General features: G+C 44.7%; 1 protein-coding gene across 7 annotated transcripts in view; it reads right to left on the bottom strand.

Moving 5' to 3' along the window:
- The window catches only part of ARVCF (ARVCF delta catenin family member), a 303,201-nt gene that overhangs the window by 99,394 nt on the left and 181,043 nt on the right, over positions 1 to 22,764 (bottom strand). For 4 of the 7 annotated variants that reach the window (XM_064522119.1, XM_064522114.1, XM_026106867.2 and 1 more), the window contains 2 exons: positions 10,285 to 10,323; positions 2,003 to 2,161 (listed from right to left, as the gene is read on the bottom strand). In XM_064522119.1, the coding sequence (XP_064378189.1) occupies positions 2,003 to 2,161; positions 10,285 to 10,323 (198 nt within the window). The remainder of the gene's footprint in view (positions 1 to 2,002; positions 2,162 to 10,284; positions 10,324 to 22,764) is intronic. The other 3 variants (XM_064522120.1, XM_064522117.1, XM_064522118.1) reach the window with 1 other exon arrangement.

Raw genomic sequence — 22,764 nt, 5'->3', positions numbered from 1 at the left:
CATTTAAGAGAGAGCAGCAACCTCACCGAAGGCACAGCGCCTCTTCTGACAGAGTCGGGACTAAGCAAGCCCCGTCTATGTTTTGACATTTCAGTATCACTTTCCAGCAACAACTGGGTATTTTTTAAGAGCTGTTCTGTTAAGCAATGAGCTGTTAAGAAACATCTCTAAATAGTACATAAGATGAAGTCAGTGCAGTTACTCTGGTACGTAGTTGTCTTATTTGAAACAACATGAATCCATTCTTAAAACATTTCAGTGCTGGGAATGAACTTAATGCAGCACAATGAAGCATTGCTCTGGAGCATTAGCTCTAAGAGATGCTGTTCTCTAGTTTTCCTCTCCTAAATGTAGGTATAATGCTTGCTTTCGAGCTGCCACAGTTCTTTCTTGTAGGAAGATGGAAAAATAGCAGGTACACCACATAGGAGAAAATTGCACCTTTTATGCTATGACAAACATGCAGCTTATCAGTGGCACGACTATTTCAGACAAAATATTTCATTCCATGCCGTCCCATTATCTAGGGACCACTGCATGGCCTTTACTCTATTTTTATAGTCACAGCTATCATTTTATTGCCCTGCATAGTTTTAGGAGGCTGTAAGTGCAGCTATGTACTACTATTAGAGCATATAAAAAGGTGTCCATCACCACTGTAATTTTATCACTTCCTTCCTGTAAACAACAGTTGTTGCTGCTGCTAGAAAAAAAATAGCATTTGTTTCAAATAAGTTACAGATGAAATAGATTATCTGAAGAGCTAAGCAAAGTTGGGTTTTTTGTTTGTTTGTTTTTTTGCTTTTTAAGACCTTCATTTCCTTCCAACAAGGAGAAAATAGGCCAGATAAATTTATCTTTTAACTAAGCCAAACAAATATTAAACCAGATACTCAGTTTATGGCAATCTGTACAGGCCCACTGATCTCAGGAAGTCAGCGTACGTTGACTCCAACTTGAGGATTTGATGTCCTGAGCAGGTATCGTAGAGGACTGCAATTCTGGAATGCCAGCAAAAAACAAACACTCGCTTATGCAGTGACCTCTATTCAACTCCTCCTAACACAGAAAGCAGCTAGACAGTCTTTTTTTTTTTTTTTAAATCAATCCTGTTTAGAAGTTTTTAAAAAGGGAATCGCCCTTCATCTTTCACGTCACCTATGGAGATGTCCGCTCAACTCCCAAGACCTAAATGTCAAGGCATATTTTGATTTTAACAGTACCCAAAAGCATGTTAGGCAACTATGAACATACAGCACCTGCTCAGCAGTGACTGCAAAATCATCTTACACAAGGTCTAGGGAAGGGAACAAAAAAAGACATTAGCAGGAGAGGAAGAACAGATGCAACATCCACAGTGCAGAGGAATCTGAGGTACCAGTAGCTTGAAAAAATACCCAGCTTTCCCCGTGCATCAAGAGTAAATTTCCACTCATGAGACTGATGCAGAATTTAAGTGCTATGATGTTATTTAAACAGGACGTTTCATATTCTGAAGGACAAAAGCATAATCCCGTATTGTTATTAAAGATCACAGCTAATTTGAAGGCATAATTCCAAGCACGTTCTCCTCAGCTGCAAGTCATTTACTCCAAGCCCTGCCATCTCATCTCATTCTCTTATCACTGTATCTGTTTGCAGGGCAATGCTGAGAACTGTATCAGTAAAATAAAGCAAACCTTAGAGGAAGAAACAGGCTAGGGAGGAATTTTAGTGGTTTTGTTAAAGTGGGATAATTTCTACTGTCCAGTTCACAGCACTGCTCCATAAACAGCTGTATCAGCACAGCTGACAGGGAGCAAGCTAGACATAGCGGCAAAACTGAAAAAGCCCTTAATTCAGCTTTGCTGGCAAAGAGGACACACACGAAATCACTGAGGCTCACAATGGCGTGATGCTCCTTGCTCCATTCTACTCCCTGCTATGTTTATTCTGCAACTAGGTGATATTTTGCCATTTTCCTCACTGGTTATATTTTAAGGTCCATCCCACCACCTCTCACCTTGGTTTCAGTTCTCCTCGTGGTTCCATCTTCAGAAGTGACAATAGATACGTGGGAAGTAGGAGTGCCTGGGTCTTCCTCCACAGTAACCGTCTCTTCCACCATTTCTTGAGGTTCTTGCATCATTGCTATCGACGTCTGGTTGCTGGGGCTTTGTTCCTAAAGGAGCAGAAACAAAGGCATCTGTCACTTCTACCATCACAGCTTAACTCTTCTACTGATTTCAGCTTTCTTTAATTAAACAACATGTTTTACCCAACAATTTGTAAATAAATATTCAGAGAAAGAAGAATTTACCGTCCCAAGAAAGCATGCTGCAGCTATGCTGCTCTGACTGGGCTCAGCTCAGTAAAGGGAAATCATGTGAAGCTGCTATCAAGGACTTCACATTTATAGGCAACCTAACAACAGAGTACTACTTTATATTTAAACCTGCTTTAAGCTTTCTCTTCAATGCCCAGTGTAGGAGGAGTGAAATTTCTGCTCATAGAAACATTCATTCTGTTCCACAGTGAACAGGACTGTTGGGTGTCTGAGCAGTTGATCTTACACACCATTAAAAGTTTATTTCCACTTGATAAAACACACTCAGTTGCAGACTACAGAAGGCTATAAAAGATCAAGACCTTCTATTAAAGCAGCACCCGTCTCCCACTGTCCAGAGCAACGACAATTTAAAAAGTATGGATAGCTAGAGATGAACAGCTGAATTATTAGGAATGCTGCCATTCTGCCAGCCTCCCTTCAATAAGTCTGTAAGTTCTACTGGTTACAAGTTTGTTCAAAAGTTGTCACAGATACACAACACAAAGAAACACTGAACAGAATGAAACTAGATCAAAGGCAGGTTCTTGCAGGGAAACTGCCCGAAAAGAACCGTTCTGCTTCTCAGGCGCACGAATGCCTGAACTTTCCTTTTCCTCGCGCAATTGTGCCTCTCGCAGCCCAGAAGTCAGGAAGTCTCCCTTCGCTCGATGAATGTGTTTCAGAAGTTTCACAGCAAGTGGCCAATAAAGAACTGACTTGCATACAGAGAAATAAGACTTTTGCCCAACATTATAAACCCTCAACTCTGTAAAATGAAATGACAGAGCGTTCATTTCATTACAGGCCCTGAAGGCGGTGGGCTACACGCAAGCACAGCATCCACCTCCGCAGACCTCAAAGCCAAAGCAGGGCTTCTATTCGCACGTCTTGTCAGACAGAACAAAAAGAATATCCTTTATTAAGGAACATGCACACACGCAGTTTTTATTTTTTATTAAACAAAAAGGAATGAGTACACAGGGCCCTAAACTGCAAACTTCACACAATTCTCCTAAAGAAAACACCGTTGACAAATTTAGTATACGTTTTCATATCACAGGGAAACAAAAAAGATACAGATGAAACTGTTGCTACGCAGGTGCTAAATCTAATTATGTCAAGGCTTAAATATACTGTATTTGTGAGCAACCTCATCACCAATTTTGTTTTGTATTTTGCATTTTGTTTTGTAACATTTTGTTTGGAAAATTGCATTTCATCTCAGTAATGGACTTTGGATTGCGCCCTTGGCAGTGCCATGTCTTTTTGTAAGCCCTGAAGGACAGTGTTCTTCCAAATGACTTTATGCTGCTGAGCAGGAGCAGGGTATTGAGGTCTCATTAGGCTCTGTAGGAAAAATGTATTTCATTTAATCCCTGTGTGATCAGTAGCTTCCTTTGAAGCAAGCTGAGATGCCCTTGTTCAGATTCCTTTATTTACAGCTGTATTCTGGCATCCTGGAATTTGGACTTCAGCTACAAAGTCACTTTCATTTTCACGCAAGTGCTAATATTAACCAAGACCATGACAATAAGCCTCAGGCAATCATCTCAATCAAAATGCAGCATGGACAACCTTCAAAGGTAGCACACACTGGACCACCAGAGGTGCTATGAGCAGCCACTGCTCCAATTTCTATTGAAGTCACAGAGTAACTCAGGCTATAGAAATAACCAACCAGTATTAGGCTTTTGAAATCCTAAAGAAAATCCCTCCTTTCGGTCTGCAGTGTTTAATCATTATGGCCAATAACTTATGATACACACTGAATCCTCTGTGGTAGGGTTCAGAAGTCAGATTGCATCCGCTGACCACAATTTCAGGAGGGAAATTAGCTCCTGTGACAAATACATGAATCCCTTCACATTTTTCCTGAAGCAACTATATTCCAACTGCAATTCCATTTTCCTCACCCCACAGTAAAGCTTCCCCTAAAATGGGAGACATTTACACAATATTGCAATCCAGTGGAGATTCAGAACTTCCCTCTGTCTTCACACAATCCCAGTCTCACCCAGCAACAAAGAAACTGGTTACATGCGCATAGACTTTTCCCCCTCACACCTCCTCCCTGTTAACCTCCTTGTCATTGCCATAGCATCGAGTGCCAAAACTGCTTCAAGGTGGGATTTTCTTATTCCTCATGCACGCGTACGCACACACATTTCATCCATCACGTTCATTTCTAGCTGCACCTTGAGGTGACTAGAGGAATTTCTGTCTCTTCCTTCTCCTCTAGCTTCTTCAGAGGCAAACCTCGTTTTGTGACGATGAACCTGGGGACACGGAAGGTGGAAAGGAATATTTTGCTCTTTGTGCTTTTGCAATACTTTTCAGTTTATAAAAAAATAAAGTCTCCCTTTGTATTCAGGCTGCCTGTAGGCAAAGCAAATCTTTAAAGCTTGGCACTGGAACATAAGCAAACTGAAAAATAGGGCATATTGACTTTAAATGAGCACCAGAGCTTGTTTTTATCCTGTGGCTGCTTCTAAAATGAAGATTCAGGGAGATATGATGCAGATCTGCATTCCTGAAGGAGAAAACTATTGGTAGCAAGAGACCATCCTGAGCATCAGAAAGCATAAAAGCTTGCCAAATTGAAGGCAGATATTCCAGTGCAGACAAATAACCAGACTACACATTCATTTATTTTCCTCCTTACTGTGCGCACTACTGAGCGACACAGTGAGCAAGGAGGACTGAATATCATCCAACTTGCTCTTCCTTGAATCAGCTTAAGGAGGTGGCTCTTTCATCTCCAAAGCCAGTACTTTCTCTACATTGCTCACTTGCAGTTGTCACAAGCTCTCAATAACGTAGAAAAGATGCAAAGATTTCGTTATCTGTTTTGTTTTAGTTTCCATCATTAGAGATTTTAGGTCATCACAAATTGCAGAAACTGGGACATGTTACCCCTTTCAACCACTTTCCCCTGTACTCAGCTTCTAAGCCAGTATCTAGGACACTCTTTTGCTAAATACATCTCAGAGATGCCAAACACTTGCCAGTTGTGTTTTATTTTGAATAACTGGGCTCAAGTAACCAGACAGAGCTGGAATACTACTCCCTCAATGAGGAATCCTACTGGCCTTTCGCCACCTGCTAGACAAGAGGAGATCCCAGTCTAGGACAAGGCACTCTCCTTCATTCACCTTGCTGGGGTGCTCTTAAAGCCAACACGAGCCTCCACGCAATTCCTCCCTCCCCACCGTGATGGCCAAGAGGCCGCAGCCAGACTGTCAGACAGGAGGGGGCCCCCGAACACAAGAGGGACCTGCCGTTCCACGGCGGTCACTGGTGTCAGCTGAACGCCTGGGAAGACCAGGTCTAATGGGAGCTTCTTTCCAGTCGTCCTCAATGGGAGACTGTCAGGATTGCTGACGGCTCCCGCAGGTCAGCTCCTTCCTCCTCCAGGGACTGCTCCCTCCCCTTGAAACGTTCAAGCACAACCACCAAACTACAGAAATCCCCCCCACTTCTGTAAAATGGTGGCAGGACTCCGCTCGCAAGGTATCAATACATTGCGAGGTGACACCCTCCAAGAACTGGCTGAGCATTACCCACGAGGTCCCCTTCAAATAATCACTTTGGTTCCTTCAGAGAAGATTACGAGCCAACACTAAGTTGTAAGAATAGATTCCAATCTTGTTATTGCAAACGGTATCAATAGCCAAGGCTTTTCTCCCTGCTTTTTTTCTCATTACTAAATGAATCCTATCCTGTTTATCTGTGCTTAAATCTCCAGAATGCTTAAAAAAACCCAAGCTATTTAAAAAGCAAAACAACAGCAACAACAAAAAAATCAATTTACCCCTAGCCTGTAAAAGTTAAGTGCAGATGAAAAAGCTAAAGGCCTTGTAAAATAAGCAAGAACCATAAAATAATAGTAATTCTTGTTTTGTTAAAAAACAGAGTGATTTACCATTTAGGGCACACATCTCCCAGGGCTTATTTTGCATTAGAATACTACAGCTTCTATAATCACCCCCATTTCAATTTCTAGAGTTATATTTCCATCAAAACAGCTATTTCATATCTTTTTTAATAAACCAACAACCTCCCCCAGGAGGATCAGACATCCTACTTTCAAACAGTAAACAAAATTCTTTATTCTTTGCCTACGAAACAATTTAAACTCGTCCGCAAACAATATAAAATTACAGGAGATTACTACTTCCACTAAAACAGTCCCTCTTCAAAAACACTCAGGAGATGTACATCGACTCATCCTTCTCCCAGAGATACCCTTTGTTCATACAGGCTATTCAGGTTACCGCTTACTCCAGGCTACTGCTAGATATCAGATTTGAAGGGTTTTGCAAAGCACAAAGACTGGTCTACAACAGCAAACATACTTGTCCCCGAACAACCCCAGCACAGACAAAGCTCAAGTGTATCAATTCCTGTGAAACACATCAGATGTCTGGGCATAATTAATGGCATTGGACAATAGGTCTAATTGAATTAAATGTGGATTCTCCCTCCCCCCTTTCTCATAGTCTTTGCTTAAATTACTTATTCACTTACTTTTAATTTTATTATTACTTCAGTCTCTGCAAATCATTCGAGATTATTTATAACTGCAAAGTCAGGCAAACATCAGTTTTGTCAGGATCAAGTCTCAGACTGATGCTGTTCCGCAGAGCTGGTCCCCTTCCAACTTAGGTCTGCACTTCTAGCTCAGCCAGATCCTCAAGCTGTGCTTCGCCAAAGGCATGAGGAGAAGAAAGGAAGAGAAGAGGCAAGTCTCCAGGAACGCGTCAACCCCATAAGCCATGAGATTGTCATGCTCCTGCTTGGAGGATCTGTCTGATTGGTGTCCCAAGGGGACAAAGAGCAGGAGAACCACTGGTGGAATTTGCTGAGCTCGGTGTATTCGTGGCAGATCTTTTTCCAATACAAGGTCCAGCTCCCCAGCAGCTGAAGACTCCAATCTGATTACTACCACATTCTGCTGCCTTGCCAGAGCTCCCTTTCTTTCACCACAGCCCTAAGATCCCTGCCGTGCTCCCAGCTCTTGATTTGTCCAAGGAGCTTTTTGTGCATCTCGGCAGTGCAGCAGCCAGGACCCACAGGAGCCAGCCCACCCCGCGCAGAGCCCGGCTCAGCCGAGGGGCAGCCCCGAGGAAACCGCTCCTGAAGCGCCATCAAGAAGGAAGGAGACAGGGAAACAAGCCCTCCTCTACGGCAGCGCTGGCACTGCTGGCAGGCAGGGCACCTTCCTGAAGAGCATGAAGACTTTATGTTCAAGGACTGCCACACACTGTATTTGTCTAATTCCAAAAATGCAGCGAGACCCAGAGCTTCAGCACCAAGCGCAGGGGCTCAGTCACAGCTATCCAAACTCTTCACTACCCAGGGAAATGCTGCTGCACAGCGGGGAACAAGCAACGAGCTACTGTCCAGGCAAAATGAGTCTGAAGCAGCAAGCGCACACAGACTGGCCTACACCGAAACCAGTGCAGCACAAAGCACCAGAGAGAGCTTGCAGGATGCACAACGATTTTTAAAATGGGAAAACAAATATCCACTTTCCTACAGATCAACTGACCTCCTCTTAGCAAGCCTGCTCCTCCTGTTAAATATCTCATGTGAAACAAAATTAAAAAAACAAAACAAAACAAAACAGAAAAGCACTATATATGGATTCAGCTCACTTTAATGTGAGCCCAAACACATTACCCGACGACAAGCTTCAAGGAGAGCTCTTCAAGTTGCTCTGCCGGAGCTCAAGCACAAGCCCTACCCTCCGGCTGGGCAGCTCCGAACATAAGGAAGGCGTCAGCCCTACGTGAAAGCAGGCTGTCCCGGCACGGCACGCCAGCGCGAGCTCAGCCGCGCACCACAATGCGCCGACTGTTCCCCGAACACTTACACACTTCCTTTGTCCTTTAGAAACACACACGACAAGCAAGTAACAAATAACGCCAAGAGCTTTTAAAGCCCCGAGGTTAAAAAGGAACTTTTCAGCAACCAAAGAAACCTCAGCTACTGAAGTTTAGAAAAGCCACAAAGAGCCGCTTCTTTTGCGAGCGGGCATGGTAATTCAGCGTCTGAAGGCATCGCACCTTCCAGGGGCAGCGAGAGGCGGAGGTGGGGGAGAGGCAATCAAATCCCAGACAAGGCCCGGAGCAGCGATATTCATCCCTCGAGCACCGCGAGATACATTGGGGTCCTGTTCAGCCACGCGGTAACTGCCCATCAACACGCAAATCTACAGCGCTTGCCCAACGGTCAACAAAGAGGGCTTTTATGCTATTTTAAACAATCTGAAGTGTCTCAGTTAATGGAAGACCGGGCAATTGGCCCTCAACTATTTCTAATTGACTGGAATGATGGATGAAGCTAAAGGGAAAGCTGACCCACTGAACTTCTCCATAGAAAGCTGGAAAACTGGAGGAGATTGTAAACACTTTATAAGAACCAGAAGAGGGAGAGGCAGAGCCCCAGAGGCTTTGCTCCTCTTAACCTGCTGTAAAGTTGTTTTAGACTAAGGAAGACAAAGACCCTCAACTCAGAGCAACAAACAACAAAAAACATACTGAGGAAGGCCTAAACAAATACGGCATTTTTCCCATGCTCTCCTCCCCTTTCTCCTGTAGCTACTTAGCTCTGCCATGCAAGTTGGTCCTTTGAAGCAGAAAAGGCAATTTGTCACTTTGACAAGAAGGACGTCTCTCAGGGCTCCGTATTGCCTTGCCCTGTTTTTCAGATCGACTGGGTGTTAACTGAAGACATCAAGACATTTTACGTTCCAATCAATTTCAACAGACTGGATGATATAAACTTAAAAACTACATGTTAATCAGTCCCACTACACTAAATGTGATGCTCAGGGAACCAAGCATGCACAGTGATTTTCAGAACAAAACAGTCACCATTAGCTCTCGCGCTGCACAACAGCAGCATTACCGCACTTCAGTAGAGCGCTCTGCCCACCTAAGCGGCTCCTAGGAGGGGGGAATGAGGACACACATTTTCCCAGCAGGGAAATAGGTGCTGTGACTTTGGACCTATTGTGCATCCATCTTCAAGGCAGGTCAGTGAGGTATCTAACTGCACAGCAACTTAATTTTTCATCTCCAGTCAAAAAGCAGAATAGGCAGCTTCGGAGAACAATTCAGACCTTGCACAAAACCTCCTCCTTGGAGGCATCCAGCTCTTACCCTGGTTCTGTAGGGAAATTACATTAAGCCTGAGGCCCTCTAAGAAAGCATTAAAGCTGGGGGATGGACCCAGGTCTCAGAAGAGGGACATAAGAGGTTTGTGGTAGAACCCAGAGCCGGACCAAGGTATCGCAATTCATCATTTGGTCCTCAGTCACAAGCTTGTTCTTCCCACAGTGGTTCACCAGATCATGCAGTAAAACAGAAGCATAAGCCGCACTTTTAACATGAAAATGATAAAAGCACAGAAGTTAAAGAACACCTGGTATGCACAGTGTTAGGGCCAACCCTATCTCTCCCAGCTTTCAACACTGTGGCTAATGTTTATCTGGAAGATTTGCCCACCAGGAAAACATACTAAGTGAACAGGAAATGACTGCTTTTCACCAGCATTTGTACAGTACTCGCTCTGATTTGCAGTAATTTAGGTCTGTAGCTCTTCAGCCAAACTACCTCCCAAAGACTAACACAATGCAAACCCGCATGTCTAATCTGTGACCAAACCCAGAACAATTCGGACTTGCTTCCTCTCTGAAGCCTTTCAGATGAACTAATCAAGGCTAAATTAGGAAGATTTTTAGTGGGATGAGGTTACATCACGGACTGCAATTTTCCAGCAGGCTTTTTCCTTCATCTCCACCTGCTGCCTCCACAACGCCGGCATTAAGGGTGGTGTGGGATGACTCATTTGTACATTCCTTTCTGCAAGACAGGCATTCAGCTTTCCTTTCTCTTTGACCCCACACACAGTTTTGGTCAGAAATAAAAAACTGATGCATGTATTACTAGATATCAAGTCCACAAACTTACATGCACATAGGAGTCAGAAGTACAAGCTAGGTCCTTCATCTAAAACAAAAAAAAGAGCTGTCAGTTTGGCAGAATATGTCAGTAGCTTTCTTTATGCAGTCCACATGCCCCAGCCTCTGCCCCAGCCACGTAAACTCATCACCAGCGTGTCAAACCAGGAACAGCCAGAGCCGGTCTGCCAGTTTTTGGCTAACGCACGGGCACACCTACCTGCACCCATATCAGAACACCTCAGAGAAGGGCTTTTTTAACTTCAGGGCATATGTAAACCATCTCTGTGTTCTCTGAATTATGACCAAGCCTGGATCACTGCTTGGGTGTCTTGGTAGCCATATCAGATCAGTGTTAAATTTAACTAATCTCCTCACCCACCCACAATCTTGCCTGTAGATCTCAACTACAGAAAAAAGTGGTTTTTGTGTGACAAAACACACAGCTGCAACACAAAAAGCAAAAAGCTTTTTCAATCCTGAATGAGACAGAAAGAGCAAGTGGATCACTGATGAGTTTTAAAGCCTAAATTCCAAGAAGGCCATTTCTTAAATAATTTATTTCTCATCCTAGGGAACATAAAGCGATTGCAAATACATCTCACCACCTGTCTCATAAGGAAGGAGCTTGCCAACGCTTCCCACTGTGAAGCACCAAAGCAGGTTTGTTTAGCACGGGGACAGCAGGACTGCTGCGGTCCAAACAACCCCCGAGAGATTACCCATGTGAAGCCACGTTCTGCTGCTTCCCTCCGGGGCTCCCTCCCCGAGGCCCAAACCAAAAGCCATTCTCCAAAGAGAACAGAGCAGGAAACGTGTGAATGGCCTCTAACACAAGCCTGGCTCTCAATATTATGTAACCCCAGAGTAAAAATGCGACAGCAGGAAAGAAACTTTGCGGGAGGTCTTTGGCTGACTAAAGTCCATTTGAACACCAAAAGACACAAACAAGCCAAAGAAGCCAGAGGCCGCTTCATCTGCTGTAAATCTTCCAAACAGAAGGGATTCCAGCAGAAAGATGATTTTCCCAAATGCAATGCAGTTACTGTATTATTTCAACTGCCCAATTTCACTGACAGCTTCCCCCCCCCCCCGCCTCCAGTAGCGCATTTACTCCTGCATTTTCTGCGCATTTCAAAGACTGAACTTGCAACCCCCACTTGTACATGGACAGTCTTCACACAGACTGGAAAGACAGCAGGAAGACTTGTTAAGCCACTGTTAAACCAGCGATAAACAGTAAAAAGAGAAGACAAGAAGAGAGCATTCCTGAAGCAAAGCTCGGGGAGCCCTGGTGCACATCACCTGAACACAAAGTTCCCAATTTAATGGAATGGTCAAAAAAGGCCACTATAAATCTTGGATATTAGACAGGGAAAATGATGAATAAGAACATTTCATTATCTCTGTTTGGCATCAGCGTGGCCACTACTGGAACAGTCTGTTCAGCTTTAGTGTCCACAGCTTGGGAAGGATGCAGATATGCTGGAAAGGGCTCAGACCACAGTTACCAGAACAACCAGGAGAACAGGATCCCTTATGGAGCCCTACAGTCCCAGCTATTCAGCTCAAAGAGAAGGTCGAGGGGTGATTTGATCACAGTTCAAGTGCCTAAAGGGGTAACAGAAAGTTGACAGAGACCCTTCAGTCTCACAGATAAAGGTTTAACTAGTCCCAGCGTGAGGAAGCCAAGGGCTGACAAGTCACACATGTAACTGGACACATTCGTTTTAATTTCCAGACAGCAAGAGCAAGTGGCTCAAGTAAGAAAAACTCACATGCTGGAATTTTCCTCACCACCTATTAATTGGTTGGACCTACTTATTTTTAACAAACATATTCCTATTTAATCAGAAACCAGCAAAGCGAGAGATCCTAATGTGCAGGCACACAGGTAGTCACGCTTGACTGTTACACCTCTCTGAAGGTTTTGAGCCTAAGAAGTAGTCATTTAAAGCTTGTGAAGGACTCCCTCTACTCCCACCACCACCACTCCCTGCTGATGGAAGAGCTGAATAAATTCAATGAAGAGGTTTTCGCCTGCCAGGGAAGGGGCTCAGGGAAGGTCTCGCGCTCAGCAACTGTTTCGGCTTCAAGAATTCCCTCTCCTCCCACCGGCGTGCCGTGGTGAATTCCCTTCTTGGCCCCACCAGCGGCATTTCAAATAAGGTCAAGCTGCAAAGCAGAGCATCGTGCCAATTTAACTGAGAAACCACCATCACCAAGGAATGACTGTCCACTCTGTCCCTGCCGTGTTACCTACAACGTAGCTCCAGACCTGTTTTGCCAGCCTAACAGAGGTGGTTGCACAGCAGTTGGAACAAATGACTGAAGGGAAAAAAAAAAAAAAAGAGATGAGAACCATCTATCCAGGCAGCGTGACCAAGAAAGTGCCTGGAAAACCCCTGGGTCCATTCAGCTGCAGGAACATGACGCCAAATACCGGCAGCCAGGCAATTTAACAAATCCACTGCACCAAGACTGCCATTACTGCCTGGCGAGCATTAGTCACACGTACGAAGAATTATTTAGGCTAAGGTGGAAGTCACTTGCCCAGCAGTAAATATCTTCACTAGGAAAGTAAAATAGCTCTCAGTCTTCTAGTTTTTTTTCCCCTCTCATTTTATAGCAACACTGGCTAACCGCCCCACGTGCCGCCTGAACACGAGCATCTTTCCGTGACCGCTCCTACCGGCACTGTGTCAGCACTTTGGTATTGAAATGTCTGAACTGTAAAATCCAGTAACATCTGCCAGGCACCCATTTATTTACATAATATCTTATTATTTCTGTAAGGCGTTTGTTGGCACTTCACAATAGAATTTAAATGTGATAAAGATTTTCAAAAGTGGCAGCTCAAGAGCTTATAATCTAAGTTACTTCTTTCAAACAGGTTTTCGAAAGGCTTTTCAGAGAGTCATTTCTCAATTAATCCCACCCAGGTAACAACCACCAGAGAACACACAAGATGAAATTAAGGACTGGCTGCTAACGAGCATCACTAATGCAGAGAGCTCGATCCATCCGCCGAACACTGCACTTCCTCCGCAGCTGGCGAGACGAGCTGCAAGGCTGCTCTCAGCCCGGGGGCAGGCCAGCTGCGTCCCGCTCCCAGGCAGGGTTTTACGCCAGGAAAGGGAATCTCCCATTCTGCCGAGGAACCCTGCTGAGCGGAGGCTGCGGGGCCGCGGCGTGTTGGTGCACCGCGAGGCAGCTCGGTCAGGGCCGGGCCAGAACTCGGCCAAGCGCCCAATTCCCTGCACACGCTGACGCCTGCCACCACCTTGCTTTGATGCCAACGAGCCTCCGCCGTTGGTCTCCCTTTGCTATATAGCAGCTGGGCCACCTTTGCACAGTCTATGCCTTTCCATATCTCCCGGCAGCATCCAGGCACCTGGCCTTGCCGCCTTCTCCGTGTATAAAAGCGACCGCTTCCATAAAGCCCATGTCCTCTGCTAACGTTTTGGCAGGAATAAACTGGTTCTTACGGAAAAACTCCCATCATAGGTGCTTCAGAGAGGGACAAACTTATCTGTAAAGCATTAGCAGCCCTATACTAACTATGCACACAGCTGTCTCTCAGAGTTCAAATAAAATTGTTTTATTTTTCTTCCAGTTCTTCACAAAGAATCAAAGGATGAACAGCCAGCCTGCCCAGCCCCCCTTTTTGAGCAGCTGGACAGCATCGATCACTGCAGATGGAGAAGCCGGGAGCCCACAGCCAGCAACGAGACGCCCTGCCATAAACACCCCGCTGGCCTCCAGCGCTCGTTCTGAGCGCGGGGCTGTAAGCTTCCTCCGAAGTGCACACGCACAGGGCTCGCTCTCGTTTGGCTCTCGGCTTTTGTATTTGCTCCGCTCCTAGGAGGAGAATGGCGCCTTTTGATACCTCCCTGGAGTCCCCAGCACCACAAAAGCATCTCCATAAAAACGCTGCTGAAGCAGGGAGCCAGGTCTGTTGATTTGGACTAACCCATCATTCATAAAGATATGAAGCTCAAACAGGCACTTTCTACTGTAGTGAAACCAAGGCAAGCGTCCTCAAAGCCACCGGGCTTGCGGCGGTCACGAGGAACCGCCAGTGCTCCCGGTGCGGCACTGCCCGCCTCGGGACAGCGGGACACAAGACGAAGCAATGTGAGTATCTGCCGCATGCTTCTGTTTCACCAGTCCATTAGCGTTCCCACACGGAGCCCAGGAGCTGGCACCACTAACAACATTGCTGCTCGATACTAACTCCCTTGGGTTTAAATTTTTTTTTTTCTTCCATTTTCTCCCTAACATCCTACAGCTCAGCTTGCCCAATCAGGCATTAGAGTAACGGCCAACAGAGCAGCAATAAGCATGGAAGAGAGCAAGTTTGGCAGAAAGGAGATGCAAGAGCAACACCAGGAGCCAAAGGCCCACCAGGAACAGAGAGACAGAAGGGAGAAGCATGACAGAAATGCACGAGTCTAACTAGGGAGGGCTAAAACCAAAACAACCCCAAAGGCATGGGGGCAGGCAGGGGATGGGACAAAAGAGAACAAAGAATCCAGACATGGGAAGAGTAAGTGTCATGCCAAAGCCAAGTCAGAGGTGGTAGGAAAAGGAAAGGATGGGGTGGTGGTAGGAAGTAGGAGAGAAGTAATATTTTCAGTCCTTAATTTTATGCTTTAGTTCACCATATAAACCTCTGACAAATAGCAGCTGTCTCCCCACGCTGCAGGATTAAGATTCTTTTTCAAGGCTCTACAAACAAAGCAATGTCATTCTCTGGCTTTTTTACGTGGTTTGCCTAGACTATGTTTTTGTTGTTAAGCATTCATTAGATGTGTATCTTGTACTGGTACTTCTAGACAAGGAAGGGATTATAAAACCCAAGAAACCTGAACACAGCCCAGCATTCAATTTTACGCAAGTGAGCGCTCATGAACAATAGTATACTGTCCCGCTCGTGATTTACCGCTGCCTCTATAAACACATTAACATGACAGTGTAATAGCAACATCATTCAAGCTGAAAAAGATCTATTCAGCTACTTTAAGAGTGCAGGGGTGAATATGAGAAGACAGGAAAGGGACATCATCCTGCTCCTTATTTCTGCCTAAAATCATGATCAACTTAGGCAAACAGAACTTGCCCTTGGTCGCACGGCTGTAGCGAGAACCGCTTCTACCTTGCCGAGCCAAGCCAAGCCAAGCCATACCCTCTTCCATCTATCAAGCTCCCCCTGCTGAAGTAGAGGTCACCCTCCTGTGGAGCACAGCCAAGATGAAGTTGGAAAGATTTTTCTTCTTATACAGAGGATGAACTTGTGCCTGAACTGTTCTACACAGGTAGGTAAAGCAACTCATTTGGCAAAGGGCAAAAGGGTCATTTTGAGACCGCATCAGAGCGTGCTGCAGGATGCATTGCGACCTCTCCCACGCCGCAAGCCCGCATGCCAGCGGCTGAAGGCAGCAGCAGGCTGGTTACCGCGGCCGACCCGCGGGCTCCGGGGCGGGAAGCAGCACCGCGCTAAGCCACAAACCCCAGCGAAGCGCAAGAACAACAGATCGCCCATTAATAAGTCTGGCTTACAAGGGATGACAGTCAGCAAGTCGGAAAGAACAAATGCAACCATCTAACTACCTGGATGGAAGATAAATATATCCATCATGAACAGGAAATTCTCCCAAACACAAATGAGGACCACACACACAGGCAGAAGACCAGGCTGATACTACACTTAATCCAATTACCCACATCAGCAGTGACCAAACACATCAGTATTTATGGCCTACCACCATTTATCAATTCACACAAGCAGAAATTAAATCCACTTCTTTTGAATAAGGAAATTCAGAGTTACTAGTCAACAAATCAAAGCACACAAAATAAACAGAAAATACATGTTTGCCAAGAATTTTCAATAGAGTACAGCTCCATTTAGAAAATTTAAGAAAACCTAAGGATAGCCATAACATTCACTTAACAAAAGCCATACAACATATTATACTGGACTCATCTCATCTAAAAAAAGCGTTTGGAAATCTAGAGAATATACCAGATAACCTGCTCTATGTAACCTCAGCAGTGGATGTTCCAGCTATCCTTAATCCTAGTTTTGTAAGCCTCGTAGGCATAATTCACCGTGCTTTTGGATCCACAGTATTTTGCAAAGCACTGCAGTTTGATAGCTTATAAACCTGCCCTGCCGGCTCACTGGGTGAAAAAATTCCTGCTGACTGCATGTATCATTTCAGTTGCAATCACCAGGGATTAATAATTTTCACTGCTAAGAATAGAGGCTGCAAGTACTAAGTAGAAACATTATGCATGTGCCTGAAAGGGATGGGTGACATTTTGATAGGTGACATTTGACTATCCTGGTATAGGCATTATATATATTGTACTAATGAAAGCCAAGGTCCTTTATTAAAAAGTGAGGCACGCACAAACAATCCAGAAGTGACCGAATATTGCACAGTATTGCTCAGAAAGTTATATCACGTTCTGAAATAACTAAATCATTCCTTTTTTATTTACTATTCATAGATATATTTAGAGAGCACTTTTCTTTGGGAAAGGGAAACTGGGCACGGAGCAGCTGTTCTTTCCTACTAATTTATATATGAACACAGATATTCAAACATTAATAAAAGAGGTGCTTTCTTCTCAACTAATTAGTTTTTAAAATCTCCAACTTTCTGACAAGCTGCTGAAATAAGTCCTTCTCCAACACGGATACCTGTCGCTCTTCAGAAGATGAGCCATTTAAATTCGGAGCCCTCAGCTTGCTCCGAGCCTTTGCGAGCAAGCTCTGTGGCATGGCACCTCCGAGCAGGCGCTGGGGAAGGCGCCAGGTAAGGCTGCCAGCGGGAAACGCGCCTTCTCAGGCGGTACTCGTGTCCAGCCCCGCTGCCTCCCTTCATTCTGCCGGTCATTTACAGAACGGGAAACCAGTCCCATTCGCACTCAATTTTACCTGCAAGAGAAGCTCCAGAAGCCCACTACTAATGATGTTTTGAAACTCCCCAAGGGAAAGCCGACAGAATAAGCCACGTGAATGCGTACAGTGAGTGAGCTCTGCAAAGGCTCGTTGCGATGCCTCGCAGAAAGTTAAACAGTTCGAACTTCTTATCTTTTGGAAATTTCACTGCTTTTTAAAATACATAATTGATAAAATGGGTTGGTCATCATAAATACATTTAACATCCTTCCTGTAACTTTTCCAAGTTAAAGTGAGATCACCAAGTAAGCCTCTGCATTTCTTACAGTCTTCCATGAAAAACTTTCTCTTCTTTTTCACATAACAGTACACACACAAGAAACAAGCTTTTTTTTAAAAAAAAAAAAAAAAGTGGGGAAAAGAATACTTGATGCAATGAAAAGAACTTGAGAAATCACAGAGAAAGGTTAAGTTAGCATTTCTGGCTGAATCCTCTGCCAGCAAGGTCAGGTCTCCAGCATACTGCCAAATCCAAAGTATTACCATATCTTACAAGGAAGGTGTTTTTCCATCACAGGGTATTTGTACTCCAATAATAGGTTTCTATCTTTATATTCAGCAGGAAGCAAGCAAATATCAATACAAATTCACATAATTAGTTTAGGGGAATTTTACATTGTTAAACAGACCTCCAGAACAAGTCATGGAAAGAACTGCTTCAAGAACATTAGCTTCACACCAGCAGCAAGACCATTGCAGAAATGATCACTGAATTCTACTGCTTACAGCATGTATCTGCAGTTTTAGCAATCAAAAGTTCAAATAGTCAGGAGTAAATAGTGTTTGTAAACCATTTACATTTTGTTACTACTAAAAAAAAAAAAAAGATTCACAAGAGAACTAATGAGCTGTCAGGACGAGGTGGAGTGATTTTAAAAGTCTTTGCTGTCAATCAGCATACTACATCACAAGCATTAGTATATTATTCTGTCAGAGCTATATGATCTTGATGACAATCAACAGACTTTTTTCTGAAAGAAGATAAATTAAAATGGAAGTTTATAATTCACCTGAATTGCCCTGCAGTGTCTATCAGCCATCCTGCCTACAACGCTAAGGTCAACGCAATATCAAGCACAGACACAAAGCTGCTCCACATTAACAAGAAGGCACATTGACAATGTACTGCCATTTCACGGAACACCTCTTTTTTCGCAAGCCTGTGTGTATGTTTTAATACACAAAATACCAATGCTGAGCACTGATAATCCCAGATGCATACCACCGATGAAGTGTGCTTCCCAAAACAAGAGACCAGAGACTGCTGGGAGCTGGCCAGGCTCAGCTAAGCAGTCCACAGAGCAATGGTGAAAAATAGCATGTGTTAACATCAGTGATATGTGAAAGTGCTGTAGTTGTGAGACAGCTTAAGCATTAACTGCAGTCCACTTCTCTAAGAGCCTGGCAATACTAGGGGAGCTACTCGCTAGCCTTTCAAGAGAAATAACAAGTGACACTTCAGAAAAGCACGTTCACTATCCGTTCATGCATGCATACAATCCTGGGCCAAATGGAGGATGTGCTGGAAGGTTTTCCCCAGAGGACAAATGTTTATTAATTAATATATGCTGAATTAATTGATTCCCCATATGCTCTGCTGTGTACGAGACTGCAGCTCTCCTGTTACCACTGATGAGCGTCAGGCGTGATGACTACCCACCAAGTTCATCAGGGCACTTCAGTTGATCCAAAAATTACCCAATTTATTTTGCTCTTTTCACCAAGTTCAAAGTGTGTCTGTCTATATAGAGTCATGTAAAGTGCACTAAAAATACCCCAGCCAGAACGACTTAAAAACAAACAAAATATGCTCTTACTTCAGACAGAAGTGCAGCATATAGCAGAAAAACAGGAGGAAAACAGCGAGGCCTTCCCTTGCCTGCGAGCCCGTTGCCCGCAGCAGCGCCGGCGGTCCTTTCGGACGCCTACCGCCAGACTCCCTACAACGGCCTGTTCCCAGGAGCTGCTCCCACTGCCATCCAGCGCAGCGTTCAATTCAACACATCCTCTCATCCCTGCTCCCCTCCGCCAGCGTAGCAGAGGTATTTTTAGATGCTGACTGCACCTGGCACAAGTCTGCACAGTGACATCATTTTTCCAACGCTATCAGCCTCATTGAGACTTTATTCATCACACATATTACAAGTGTCAGCTGGCAGAGCCCGTGACTTCTTTCATTTACTGATGGAGGAGTCATCCTTCAGCAACCTGCCGGCGCTGGCTGGGGGAGCCGAGGGCAGGGGAGCCCTCTTACAACCACCCTTCTGTAAACACCGCGCGAGCGCAGGTTGTGCCGTCTCACCCACGAGGACAAGTTACTCATTAGAGCACTGCCATTCAGCTCCGACGCCTCCCCTCCCAAGCTCCCAAACGCGTCTAGGCCAGCGAAGCCCTTTGCTGGCCCGAGGGAGGACGAGCACCGCGACGGCGAGCTCTCGTGCGGATGCTGGGCCTTTGATGTTTATTTTGTCCGGGTCTCCGATTTCAGCGTTCCCTCACGTACGCCATACCCGCGCGCTCCGATTCAGAAACTTGAACGCCACCAGCTATAATTACCGCAGGCCGCGGTGAACGCCGGCCGCAGGGACGACAGCTCAGCGGCCCCCATCGAGCAGACGGCGCTCGCTGCCCCCAGCTCCCCCTCGGAAACGCTCTGCTGCCGCAATTATAGCGCACAGGCACTGCCCCAGCTAAATTAACATGCTGCGTGCCAAGGTTTCACTACCACACCGCCAGTATAACAACATGCTGTCGACCACAAGCTGTCTGGGCCCAAGGAGCAGATATTTGACCACTGCTGAGACAAACAACTGCTCCGACAAGACCTGGGAGATCTCAAACACAGCTACAATACCATACTAAGGCCTCGACGAAGTCAGAAACAACAGTCTAACCGTAGAAATTCAACAAGATAATTCTGCTACTGGAAGCAGTTGAAGCATGCCACAACAGAAGCACTTACCAATGCACACAGGTGTGCTTACAGCGCGTTCAAAACCAGCTTCCTACGGAGGAAGCGGCAGTCGGGTCATGCTGGCAAGACACAGAGCGGGCTGGGGAGATGCTTAAAAATCAGAGCTCTCTATTAACAGTCATTGCTTTACACATACAAAATAATTTAGAAAAGAAAAATAAAAGCATAGCTTCAGAAGATAACACTTGCTGTGAAGTAGGCACGAATTAGAGTCAGCATGATCTATGCTACCTGTCTGGGAAACATATTTTCTTTTTATGTTGGCTATATGACAAGTGAGACTTTTGAAGTGATCAGCATGAAACATTGGTGTACAAGGCAGTGCTTAGGAATGCCACAAATAACAAGGTGCTGAGGCTCCTCCTGTCCGGGAGAGAAGTTTCCGAAAGATTTGCAACATGCCATATGGACCCGGGAACAGCACTTCATCTTCCTGAGAGCTGGCAAATCCCTCCCAAAGCTGTGAACTGCTGCTCTTCAAGTCAGAATATCTGCCCCAGCCAATGATTAAATCCTTTGACATTTCATTTAGGAGGAAGTATTTCTCTTCCAGGTGCTAGCAAAAAGCATACAGCAGCAAAAATGATAAATGTTCAGTTCCTAGGTACTGTGATACAGCCTTGGCCTACACAAAGGATTTGAAGAAGTGGTAACCACCACACCCACACCACCACGTCTGTATAACCTCAGTAACCCGCTCGTGTGCATGGGACTGAGCTGTTCCTAGAAGCACTTGTTCGCTCTCCAAGGATCCAAAGTTGACAGGATTCTTCCCATGCACTTCACTGTTTTGGTTCACTACCCTACATGCAAATACAGACACATTTGCAGTCCACCTGGAAGTCATTAATGATTAATCTTGAAGTAAATCAAATATAAACAGCTCTTGGGCTTTCCTGTTTCTTCATCTCTTTCTTTGAAGAAAAAGGTTCAGAAAGGTGGTATAAAAGCCAGCTGAAGATACTCGGAGACTGCAGTATTTTTCAGTCTCAGCACCACAGCCAGGGAGCCAAGGGCTCTCATCAAAAAACATGGATTAGGAGAAGTGATTTCAAGTACATAAAGTACTTGCCAGATCAAATCACAGAAAATGGTTCTTTCTTCTCTTCTGTCAAACAACATAACCGTTGTACACTGGGTTAATTTCCAAACACTCCCTTAACTGAGTTTTATAAAAATCAGACTAGATGAAAAGACATTAAGCATTAATTTGTGCTGCCACACCCCGAGGAGCTGAGGAGACGCTGAGGAGGAGCGAGGAGGTAGGAGGTCTGTGCTGGAGAAGGTGGCTCTGCCTGCAGAGACAACTCGGTTGGTGGTGAAAGATTATGTCCGCCCTGACTCCATGCACAGTCCTTCAAAAGATGTCATATTTGTTCTTTCATGTCTGCAATGCAGCTCTGGGGAACTGCTAATCGTAGCCCAAAAGGCAGCTACCAGCAGAAGCAACACACACACTTCATTAGAGCCAATTCAGACCTTCGCAGACAGCTCTTGCTCTAAAGGTATTTCAGAGGAACTAACTCGAGCAGCCCAGGAGAAGCTAAAGCATCTCAGCTGCCAAAACATGAAAGCATCTGATGAAGGGAGGAGGGAAATACCAATTAGGGACTGCAGAAAAGAGAAAAAGCCACAGTTACATTTTCATTTATCTATAAAACCATGGTTTGTGCAGTCAGTGGAACCAAGCCATCTGATTTAGATTTACCTCGCCTATCAGTCCCTCTGCTCTTAGAAGGAAAATATTGTTTGGGTTTTCATGAGAGAGTTAAAAGGAACCTCCTACAAAGATCTCCCTAGACCAAAAGCACTAGTGACTCCCTGCAAGGTATAAACATACCAAAAACTCTCGAAAAGTTTCTGACTCCGTCTTTTGCTTTCACAGTACAGGCTGTCACACAAGTTCTTGATTTCTTTTGTACTTGTCCACTACCTGGAGGCTGACTGTAAGAGAAGATACAGCTACAGCTATTTCAGAGTAACTCCTGATGCAAATACTCTGTCCTGAAAGAAGAACTGTGCTTTTCTGGAATAAAACTAATCCATGGGGAAAGCAGAGCAATTATTCTGCTGTGAAGCCAGTTTTCATAATAATAACAGCCATACAAGAACATCGGTAAAGGCTAAAAATTATATTGAAATAGAGTACACAGATTAACACAGCCATCCTAACATACCCATCTTACCCCCAAAGCAGAGGATTTTTTCTGCAATACAATGTGCTCCCCAGATGCAATACTGAGACAAAGCTTACAAACTAAGTCTTGCAGTAAAAATTCAGGGGAATACACAGGAAAATCATCTACGATTTGATTTTGTGTGCTTGTTCCACATATCAAAACACTATTTTTTAAGACAGATGTTATGAATATCAAAATCAGTTCAAATACAATTAAAAACAAAAAATCAAGCAGCAGTACTTTGGAGCATGCCTACATGCTCTGTTTCCTTTCTGAAATTTGCCTCTCGATGGAGCATTCCACGAGGAGAAACGACAAAGTGCTTTTTCTGTCCAATTAGCATCCCAGATCCTGAGATGTTTT

Source organism: Dromaius novaehollandiae, chromosome 17 (genome assembly GCF_036370855.1).
Source record: "Dromaius novaehollandiae isolate bDroNov1 chromosome 17, bDroNov1.hap1, whole genome shotgun sequence".
In the NCBI taxonomy this organism is placed as follows: Eukaryota; Metazoa; Chordata; class Aves; order Casuariiformes; family Dromaiidae; genus Dromaius; species Dromaius novaehollandiae.
Note: the sequence above shows the minus strand (reverse complement) of the source record. Positions and strands in the feature narration are given on the sequence as shown.